The sequence below is a fragment of the Rhinolophus sinicus genome, linkage group LG09 (assembly GCF_036562045.2).
Source record: "Rhinolophus sinicus isolate RSC01 linkage group LG09, ASM3656204v1, whole genome shotgun sequence".
NCBI classification, from domain to species: Eukaryota; Metazoa; Chordata; class Mammalia; order Chiroptera; family Rhinolophidae; genus Rhinolophus; species Rhinolophus sinicus.
The window spans coordinates 85,908,170-85,920,346 of record NC_133758.1 but is presented as its reverse complement, the minus strand read 5'-3'; the positions used below and the strand labels follow the sequence as shown (position 1 = coordinate 85,920,346).

Genomic DNA, 12,177 nt, shown 5'->3' with positions numbered 1-12,177 from the left:
AGCGTCATTTGCTGCATTTCTAGGAAAAAAAAGGTCTTTTCTGTTTGTTATAAAGATTACATAAACTCATGTGGGAAAGGCAATTTGCAAGGTACTTCTCACTGAATGTTTATTTACCCACCTTCAGCCTGAAAATATCCTCTCAGGTGATAACCAACTCTGCCTTCCTTACAAAAACAGGCCAAAAAAAAAAAAAAAAAAAAAGAAAAAGAATCCATATGATGTTCTCCTAAGTATAAATGTTGGAAGGAATTTAGGAATTTAGAGATGGAGCCCAATCTCTGTGCTTTAAAGACAGAGACATTGAGGCCCCCAGAGGCAGGAAAACTTGGCCCCCTCACCACCCACCACTTGACATCATCCATACTCCCCTGAACCTCAGATCCTTTCTAGCATAGTGAGCAAGTAAAAACCAAACCTGCAGAGAATGATGCTACCATCCTAACATCGGCTCGCAGCCAGAACAAATCGGTGTCTGGGAGAAAACCCAAAATACTAGCATAGAGAACTGGAAACTAGGAAAGATGAAAGAAGTTCAAGTATTGGAGGAGGAAATCGCTTTTTTAGTTTCTAAATCCAAGATAACATTTTCATATATAATATTTCAGTACAAAGAAAAATTCTCGCCATCTCAAATGAGCTCTGCAAGTGAAAAAGTACCACCAACTAAATAGAACTCTAAGAAACTAATTCATTCATGTGAAAACTTTCTAATGTTTACTCTTTGATCCAAACTGAACTGATGCACTGTTTTAAATTTCCTACTGTAATAAATGGAGAATGCGTCGTCATTATACAACAAACACATGAAAAATTAATATACATTTGGGTTAAACCTTCCAGACTAAAAATACACGAAACATATTTGAATGTCTGTTTATTAATCTTCTTGGCTAGAAACCACATCTTGGCTAGAAACCAAAAAAGTTCTGGACGAAGAATATACACAGAGGAGCAGAGGATGAACACAGGAAGTTGCGCTGTCCTTCTAGCAGCTGGCATAAAGAATATTTATTTCACCTGAAAACTTACTATGGTTATAGAGCATGAACTACTACAGCTAAATCGCTGATGGATCTTTTGACATGCCGAAATGAAACACGTGCATGTTTAAAATAAAGCATATTGTCCCAGTCTATGGATGTATGTTTGGCATTTACATTAGAAATAGACCAGCATCTGTATTATATTACAAAACACAAGGGTTCCGGACAGCCGTTTTCACTTGGGGGTTAGCATCTATTCATTCACTTGATCTTCTACAGAGAACAGGATGCAAAATTATTCCAATATGTATCTGCTCTATGGAATACGTGCTGGTGGAAAAGCTTTGTCCTGTGTTATGTTAGCACAAATCACAGTGAGCAGATCCAAAGAACTTTCTCTTCCTGGAAAAAAGAAAACCCTGAAAACACTTAGCAATGCTTAATACTTTTCTCTGTATGTTTGTGTGTTTTGTTCACCCCAAATCTTTACTGATTTTTTGAAAAAAGCATTATATACTTACTGTAGAAAATCTGGGACGAAATGAAAGAAACATAAAGCAGAGAGAGAAAATCCACCTAATTCCAACAATAAAGACAGCTGCTATTCACATTTTGGTGTTTTTACCCTTTTTTGTTTCAATGAATTTCTTTTAAAAGTGTGGTAAAAGATGACTGATTTGATTCCCAAAGTTTTCATACGGTAAATAGGATACTATTACTTGACACACAAATGAATAACAAATGCAAGTGATATTTTTTTTCCATGAGGTTGAACGTAGATGCATTCTCCGTGAGAAACTGCAAAGAACCTGTAATACTGTTCTACAATAGAGAGAGTTTTATAAAGTAGGAATGCAGTGAGAAGAGAAGCAGGAAGGAGAACGTTTGCAAGGGCTATGTACCTCGTCGTCATCAGCGTCATACTGGGCGTAGTGCTGCTCCAGCAGCTCTCTCTGGCGCCTTTCCTGTTCCAGCGTCTGGCTTATCAACTGGGCAACCTCACTCACTTGGCCTGGTTTTTCTCGCCCAATAACAAATCTATTGGAAGGGTAAAGAAAACAAATACAGTTAGACTCTCCAGTGAAAAGGAGTGCTAAGAAAAGTAAACAAGCGTGATAATATCTCATCAGGATCCATCAAATCTCAAAAAAACAAAACAAAACAAAACAAAATAAAAAAAACAATATCACCTATATACTTGAAATGGCAGGCCTGGGTGGCAGGAGAGGTTAGCTGAGCTATTAGAGTGATTTTTGCAGACACAGCCCAAAGGAAAAGAAAGGAAAAAAGCAAAGGATCATAAAAAAAATTATTACCTTGGGAGAAGACAAAACAGATGTAACACATTCTACAGAACTTTACACATTTTTGATGCCCTACATATGGAAGCAAACTCATAATTTCCTGTACCATTGAACTTAAGAATCATTTCCATAATGTCCTCTTTATAATGCAAAAACTGCTTCAAAGTTTTTGAGGTTATATATATATATATATATATATATATATATATATATATAGAGAGAGAGAGAGAGAGAGAGAGAGAGAGAGAGAGAGAGAGAGGCAGTAAATTTTGCTAAGTTATTGTAACTTTGGAGATAAGAAAAATGGGGGAAACAAATGTACTTGTTTCGGCTTAAAACTGAAAATTTTAAAAAAAGGAGAAGTAGTGAATTCACTTGTTTTGGAGAAAGATGGTATGAGGAGGGGTGTGGCTTCACATAATAAAGGAACTATGGGAAATATCTGTTGATATTAATTCCTGAAAAATAAGAAAAGGTATAAAGAAAAAAACAAGGAAGTCATTTATCGCAAGTTACAGTCACATATCATACATCCTCATTAACACTGTGTTTTGCTTAACATACGAATATTCACTTCACGTCTTTTCACACTACTATATGGTCCTATTTGTCTGAAAATACAAATAATATATCTCCATGATATAATTTCTATATATATATGCTTTAACATCATTATTTTGGATGTGACTTAGTTGTTTTATACTTAATTGATGCTTTTCTATGATTATAATATATTGCTGCATTTTAAATGAAATACTTAAGCATTCTCTGTACAAGTACCCTAAAGGTCCAATTTTTTATATTTAAATGTTAATAATTGTCTTTCTATAAATATTTTTATGAAGTTTCAAACAGGACTTAACTTTGATATTACGTGTCAATGTTCATTTAACATTTGAGTTATTTTCCTTTGGGAATCAACAAAAATTGCATTTGTCAATACTAAAACGTTCATCTTTATTCAGGTATAATTCACACACAATATAGTACATCTATTTTAAATGTATAGATCAATAAGTTTGACAAATGTATAAACCTGGAATCACCACATCAATAAAGATATAGAACATTTCTATCAACCCAAAATATACTATTTCCCTTTCCAGTGAATCATCCTCACTTTGGGCCATATTAGATTTCTCTTTTCTAGAGTTTAATATAAATGGAATCACACATTGTTTGACTTCTTTGGCTCATTACAATGTTTTGGAGATTTATCCATGTTGTTCCAAGCATCAGTAATTTGTTCCTTTTTATCACTGAATAGTAGTTCATTGTACCAGATGTACTATATTTGGTTTATTTACTTCTTCTACTGAGAGGTATTTGGATTGGATTTTGTATATTATGAGTAAACTTACTATAAACATTTGAGTGCAGTCTTCCTCGGGACATAAATTTTCATTTCTCTTAGTCAAATAACTAATAGTGGAATTAATGTCAGATGTCAAGTGTACATTTAACTTTTAAAGAAATCGCCAAATGTTTTTCAAAGTGGTGGTACCACTTTGCATTACTAGCAATACATGAAAGTTGAAGCTCCTTTACCTTCTCACCATCACGTCTCATAGTTTGTTAAACTTCTCTCTATTTCATGTTTTCTCAAGTTATTATAAGTGGTACTGATCTTAAAATTTCAGTTTCTGATTGTTGCTAGAGTATAGAAATACAATTGATTTTTGAATACTGGCTTTGTATTCTGGGATCTTGTTAAACTCATTTATTAATCATAGTAGTTTTTTTTTTATATACTCCTTAGAATTTCCTATATAAAAGATCATATCCACTATGAAGAAAGACATTTTTTCCTTCCTTTCCTAGCTATATATTTATGTGCTTGTTTGTCTACCTATTTACTTACTGCTTTATTGCACTAAGACTTCTAGTATATGTTAAGAGGGTATAAGAGTAGACATCCTTGCTTTGTTTCCTATGATTCTAGAATATGAGCTCTGAATTGCCTAGAGATACACAGAGTGATTTCATTTGGAGATATTCTAGTTTCTATGATGGAAGATACATAAAGTCTTTAATGTGCCCAACTAATCTAAAGAAATGACTATCTTGAATTCATTATATTTTTGGCAACAAGCTAAAAGTAAGAAATCAGGTCTAGGGATACAAATATAAAGTAATTAAGAAATTCATATCCTAGGATGGTAGATTTAGTAGAACCTAGATTTATTTTTTATCTTTCTTTCGATCCATAATAGAGTGGAACTTGAGGGAGTATCATTTATCTACAATAAAGTTGACAAGAGATAAAAGGAAGCAATTAATATACAAAATGCATATTAATCAAACACAGTAGCCAAGCTCAAAGTAAAAGGTAAATTACAATTCACATTCATTTAAGGCATAAATTCTTTAAACTCATTTGAGGATTCCACTGTCAGATCTTTTAGTTTAACAGCTTCCCCTAAGAATTGAGAAGTTTCTTTCCTCTGCAAGGCAAGTCATTTAAAGTTACTCTGAACACAATTCAGGAAGAGAAAAAGATTTGGTCCACTTGCCAAATAGTTGAAACCATTGCTGTTGATTTTAAAGATGAATGAAGGAATCTTAAGAAAGATCTTGTGAGAAATTTTAAAGCAGAAAATTATTTTTAGTATAAATTATATTATGTATAATAAATTATGTAATTACATAATTAATCAAAATTCCAGTGTGATGTGCTGGAAAATATGATCAAAACATGATCCCTAATTCCAAACTAGAATTATTGATAGATGCTAAAACTAAAAGGAACGAATGCATACAATCAAAGTCTCAGAGGAAATAAGAATTGTTCCATATTGCATAAGAAACTAGCATTTTAAATCATGAAGGCGTGGTTGCTCAAAATCACAGCTTGGCTTTCTTTCTGAATTTACCCCTACAATTTAACATTATTCACTATTTGTACAATATCAATTCATATTCAATATCACTTCACAGTTGATGACACAGAAGTGATTAGTAATTGCATATAAAATAGACAATTCATCTCATGAAATATACTCACTTTTAAAAGTGTTATGTTAAAGTACACATCTCTTCATTCAGGCAGGTATTCTGCGTAGCGTTATAGCACCCAACTGCACACACCTTTAAAGTCTTGTCATCCAGTGTAATTTATAGTACATATTTCCAATAATAGAATGTCATCCTGATGAGTATGGTACAGAAGAAAAACACCCAGAACTGGAACTAAACTAATCTCTCTGTCTTATTTCCTCATGTTAAAATTAATATCTGCTCCATAGGTCTAAAGGAGTGGTAAAAGAATACAATGTGGTATAGACATGAAATGACTTGATATCACTGTTATTATTATTATTGTAACAAAACTGATAAAATCTCCCATTTGAAAAAATGTATAACCTTCAAATTACCTTTCTATATGTTCTTAAATGTTTGGTCAATGTTTAAGCAGTCTTTACAACAGTATATGTATAATATAATACATACAGAATTTAGTAGAAAAGTAAAATTTAAAGTAAGGTTATTTATTTCAATTATGGATTCACCGTATGTTATGCTGTGAGAGTATAACTTAAGGGTTAAAATGGTCTGTAAAAGCAACAAATGGCTTTAATAGGACAAGTTCACTGAAACATAAACATGACTTACTGGCTCTGTGATCTTGAATATTAATATTTCTAATCGTTCATTTCCATATTTGTAAAATAAATATAAAAATTTAACAAATAAATATTATATAATCCATAAAACTAGCTTAACTAATTACCTGGTACCTAGTGTTTAGTCAATGTTTGCTGTTGTTTTTATCTAGATAATGTATTAATATCTAGATAGGGTTGAGTGCATTTAAAAGTACTGTCTGTACACACTGTTCCAATTACCTCTTTTTTGAATCACGCTAGTTTTGAAAACAGAGTAGGCTTTTGTGAGTCAACCACAGGGAACAGATAAAATCCTTGTACTAAAGTATATTCTGAACATGTTAATTTCAGTTACTGTTGAAATATAAAAGTATAGATTACTGATCACTTTAAATTGAATTTTAAAATCTTAAAAAATATAACAATTTGCAACAATCAGTCCCTCTAAATATGTGCGATGAAATCAACCAATACTTATACACAATTGATTTGTAGTTTAGACACATATCCAACTGAAATGACATATATGTATTCAACTCAGCCTTTTTCTAAACAAAGATTTTTTTTTAAGAAAAAAATATTTTTTCTTGTTACTTTCTAAAAATTTTGATTCTACAAGGAACGGTGTGATCTTTTTATTTTTTCACTATAAAGAATGAGGTAACAGAAACCAAACTGTAATGGATATTTAAATTTTAAAAAACAAAAAGTATTTTCTAGGGTTATGATTGACATATAATGGCAATACTAAGACTAAAATATACAATTAAGGTTTACGTTTTTAGCATGGCTTGTTTCTAGTATTTAAAACAATCACCTTGTTTTAATGTGAATTATTTCACCAAGAACTGCTCCCTCTCACCTCGTGCTGAGCTACAATAGGCAAAGGCAGATAAATCAGTTTTCCCTTTTCTTTTCATCTATTATCAGAGTAAGCAACGTCCATGGTCCATGTACTGTCCTTTGGAGTTTAGATGACAAGATTATATGGAATTCATTTAATTAGTTTATTGAGTTATTTGGTAAGCTGTCAAACGAAAAATAAACAACTATCCCCATAAAATGGCATTTACAATTTGCTTAAATGAAAGCATAAAGATCCTACACGTTCTGTGTGAATCATGTGAGAGGTTATGTTGAACAATGCTTTATGAGTGTCTTGTTTTTCAGAAAAGCTATTCCCATAAAAGTGATATACTAGTCATAATGACACTTAATGTCAAACTTTAAAAATTCTCAAGGCAGAGTTAAGCTAGTCTAAAACAGGAAAAGCTATACCACGATATAGTTTTTAGCTCTTAGACAACCAATTCTTTCATTCAAATATCTTTAAACAAATATGTGTTACATGCACATCAAAACCTGAATGATATATCTTTAAAAAAACAACAACAAATGGCTGCACAAGACTGACTCTCCTTATACAGTACTTGAGCCTGGGATCACAAGATCACGTGGTATTTTTAAACATTTCTATAAAAAGTGTCTCATTTTTCCTATGTTTGATCACATTTTATGGCCTTAGACTGAACTCGATAGCTTTTCAAATATTTCACTCAATTCTACTGGAGCAAGAGGTGGTAAATGTATATCCAGCCACTTTCACTGAAATGTGCTGATAGTATTTAAAAGTTAAAGTCCTACACAGCCAAGCTTTTGACTCTTTCTTGTACTTGCACACTCTTACATATTTTTGCTTTCTATACTGGGAGCGAGATGAATATAACATGCTACATAGTTAACATATGAAAAGTTTAAAATTCATCTGAAAAATGTTTGTTTTAAAAAGCTAGACCTGTAATATCTAGACCTGAAATATTTAAATTTAATTGTAAGCATTAGTTCTTTGAAATGAATTTTATGTCTAACCCAATACTAAGTATAAAAACATTTTTCTTCACTATATTTCAATGCAAAACAAAAGTACAAAACAAAGTACAGTCACATGCCGTATAATGACATTTCAGCCAATGATGGACTGCATAATACAACGGTGGTTCCATAATTACAATGGGCTGAAAAATTTCTATGGCCTAGTGGTGTCATAACTGTTATAATGCCATAGTGCAATGCATTATTCGCATATTTTTGGTGATGCTGGTATTTAGTGTTTATAAAGTCTACAGTAGTGACAGTCACGTCCAAGGCCTTCAAGTTCACTCACCACTCCCTCACTGACTCACCCAGAGCAACTTCCAGTCCAGCAAGCTCCACTCATGGTAAGGGCCCCATATAAGTGTACCATTTTTTACTGTTTGTGCCATATTTTGACTGTAACTTTTCTGTGTTTAGATATGTTTAGATACACAGATACCATTGTGTTACAATTGCCTTCAGTATTCAGTACAGTAAATGCTGTACAGGCTTGTAGCCTAGGAGCAGTAGGCTAGACCATACAGCCTACGTGGGTGGTAGGCTGGACCATCTAGGTTTGTATATGTGTACTCTTATGATGTTTGCACAACAAAATTACTTAAAGAGGCATATCCCCATCGTTAAGGAACACATGACTGCAGTTGAATTCTTTATGAAACATTGTTTAACACATGCTACTGCAAGGGCTATGTGCTATGTGATAGGTATACACTTAAATGATGTTTTCAAAAATGGTACATCCTCTCAAGAAATGATAATTCTCTATCTAAAAGTTAGCTTTGATGTCTCAGGTTTAAATATTTATGCAGATAAACATTTAAAAAGAAATCTTTAAAATGTTAATCTGTATATACTGACATCAGAAAATGTCTCACTAAGCCAAAGTCCTCTTTAGTTATTTGAAATCTCCACTGTTTTGAGTCTCCTTTCTATCACTAGTGACTGTCGACTATTCTCATATATAACGTGTTTCCCCGAAAATAAGACCCGGTCTTATATTAATTTTTGCTCCAAAAGACGCATTAGGGCGTATTTTCAGAGGCTGTCTTATTTTTTCATGCACAACAATCTACATTTATTCAAATACAGTCATGTCATCTTCTTCTGGAACATTGTCATAATGTACTAAATGTGTCCATCTGGGTAATGATCTTATCTGGGATTTATTTTTGGGGAAATAAGATACAAGATTAAAAAGGTCTACTATCCATCCATGGCCCCAAATCCATAGTGGCTGCTCCTCTTGTCTGTGGGCAAGAGGACAGTCTAATGAATAATGCAAACACAAAATCCACAAGGACTGAAGATTTCCATGAATGTGGCAATCCCTTCACTGCCCTCCATTACATGACACTCAATATTATGCAGAATCATGAAATCACTTTGATAAAAAGTGAAAAATCTCAATTTCCCCTGGTGTTGTAATGGCAACGAAAACTGTCATTAAAATGATGTGAATGAAGTGAAAACATTTCAAGATTTAATGCATTTCAAACAGAAATCTCAGATATACCAATGATTTTAAGTGAAATTTAAAAAACAAAACAAAAACCTTCTATGTTAAGAAATTAGATGTCCAGGAGTGAATCCAAAATAAACATGTATATCTATAAAAAAACTCACTTATCATTCATTCAAATTTTCTTTTCAATATGATAACCTCTTCAAAAAAGGATAGATAGGTATTTAAGACGCTCAGGTTAATTTATTTTCTGTTGTGTAAACACAATTCCTGTAACAGTCTGACCTTCTCAAGTGGTGTATGGCTCAATATCAAAAAGTCATTAAATACATGCTAGGAATAAAAGCATGATGAATACACAATTATTGATCGTAAGTAGCAAATAAACTTTAGTGTCAGTGGTGTTGAGGAGCAAACATATTAGAAATTTCTTATACTGAAGCACGATCTCTCTCTATAACATCCCTTTCCTATAACTGTCGTCCTTCAGTACTAAGACAGCCGTCTGGATTTTAAAAGAATACCTAGTCCTTTTTCCAGAGTTCACTCTTTCAAATGCTTCACAGGTGTTACCATGTAGTTTTAAAGTTTTCTATTTTTTAGGCAAAAGTTTGCAGAATCTTTTACTTTTATATATAGAAGGAAACACGTTTAGATTTCTCACCATTCTGGTCAATCTTTCCTAAGCAGTCTCAAAATTTTCAGGATTCTTCTTAAGATAAGGTACGCAACATTAAATAAATTATATTCTGGCATAACACTAATCTGTCTGCCTATCTGTCAATCCATCTGTCCATCTGTCCATCCATCCCATTGAACTAGTTATTGATTATTATATAATAAGAAGTGATCTCTGACTCCTGATAGTCATGTATTGTGCAATTCTCTCCTCTTGAGTGTGGGAGGAACTTGTTGACCCACTTTTATCAAATAAAACACAGAACTGATGAAATGTCACTTCAGATATTAGGTTATGGAAAGACGGCAGACTCCATCTTAGGTACTCTCTTGGATCACTCTCTCAGGGGAAGTCAGTTTTCATGTTGTGAGGCAGCCCTAGAGAGAGGCTCTCATGGAAAGCTGGGAAGTGGAGAGCAGAAACTGTGAGGTAGTAAAAGTTTGTCATTTTAAGTCACTAAACTTTGGGGTAATACGTTATGCAACATTAGGTACATTAACTATGCTAGCCACAGAGAATTCATGAACAAGTCAGGCAAGGATCCACTTAAAGCTGTAGACCAAAAAAAAAACACGAGTTCTTAAAAGTTATACTGCAAATCCATGTTTGACTAAGGACAAGCATCCAGACATAAAGAATTTTATACAGATACATTTTTTTCTGCTAAAAATATCAATAATAATAAAGTAGTTTTACAAGTATCCAGTATAACAAAATCTACATATTGCTAAGGAAATTCATTTTGACTACATCTGCCTTTCGTTAAAGAGACTTGGTTCTCCTTTCCAGATCGCCATCAATATAATTAGCATGGGGCTTTTGAAGTTTCATTCATTTTATTTTAGAAATCAGTTTTATCAGATCAACTTCATATACAATAAAATCCACCACAATTAAGCTGCATAAATTTTGACAAATACATAAACAGTGATGTACCAAATACAATAACCACAATATAGAACTTTTTCATCACCTAAAAAACTGTTCCGTCTTTCACCTTTGCAGTTTAAATACAGTGCCAAGACTTTTGTGTCTGGCTTCTTTTATTCAATGTAACAGTTTTGTGAGTCAAATGTGGTATTGAGTTCTGTTGGTAGTTCGGTTCTTTGCACGTGCTGTTTTGCATTCCCGCTGGCAATGAATGACCGTGAAAGTTGCTGCACATCCTCATCAGTGCACAATATTATCAGTCTGAGATTTCAGCCATTGTAATCAGTGTGCAGTAGGCCCGCACTGTGGATTTAACTTGCATTTGCCCAATGATTAATGAAGTTGAGCAGCGTTTCATGTGTGTAACTGTGTATCTTCCTTGGTGAAGTGTCCCTTTAATTGATTTGCACATTTTTAATAGGGTTATATATCTTCTTATTGAACTCTAAGAGTTCTTCATAGTTTCTAACTAAGAGTCTTCTATCAGATAATTGTTTTGCAAATATTCAGTCTTTAGCTTGCTTTTTCATTTTCTTAAAGGATATTTATCAAACGAATGTTTTAAATTTTGATGCAGTTTATTCTATCATTTCTTTCTGTTATATTTCTTGCTTTTGTGTCTCAAAAGATCCTGGATTAACCCAAGATCATAAAGATTTTTGCCTGTTTTCTAGGAATTTTACGGTTTCAGCTGTTGCACTTAGGCCTATGATCAATCTTGAGTTAATTTAGACTGTGTAGTATAGACTGTAGGATGAAGGTCAGGTTTGGGGTTTTTTATTGTGGTTATCCAATTATTCCAGCACCGATTGCTGAAAAGACTATAATTTTCCCCATTGAATTACACTGGTGCATTAGTCAAAAACCAATTGTTTATGTCTGTGCAGGTCTATATTGGAATTCCCTATTCTGTCCCATTAAACTATATTTCTATCCTTATGCCTCAACCAGACTGCTGTAGTTAGTGTGGCTTTTAGGCAGTGAAAGTTCCCCAACTTTGTTCTTGTTAAAAAATGTTAATTTCTACAAAAAAAAAAAAGGCTACTGAGATTTTCATTGAGATTATGCTTAATCTGCAGATTTGGAGGAAACTGAAATCTTAACAATATTGAGTATTTGGATCCATAAACATGGTTTATTTCTTCACTCATTTAGGTTGTCTTTATTTTCTCTCAGAAGAATTTTGCTGAAGCCTTCAACATATTATGTCAGATTATCCTTAAGTATTTCATGTTTTTGATGTTAACATAAATGTTATTTTAATCTAAATTTTCAATTATTTGTTGCTGCTAATATATAGAAATAGAAATGATTTCTGTACATCAAACTATCTCCT

General features: G+C 32.9%; 1 protein-coding gene across 15 annotated transcripts in view; it reads right to left on the bottom strand.

Annotated features, from left to right (window-relative positions):
• The window catches only part of PPP1R9A (protein phosphatase 1 regulatory subunit 9A), a 272,874-nt gene that overhangs the window by 91,714 nt on the left and 168,983 nt on the right, over positions 1–12,177 (bottom strand). For all 15 annotated transcript variants that reach the window (XM_019729733.2, XM_019729737.2, XM_019729732.2 and 12 more), the window contains one exon: positions 1,889–2,024. In XM_019729733.2, the coding sequence (XP_019585292.2) occupies positions 1,889–2,024 (136 nt within the window). The remainder of the gene's footprint in view (positions 1–1,888; positions 2,025–12,177) is intronic.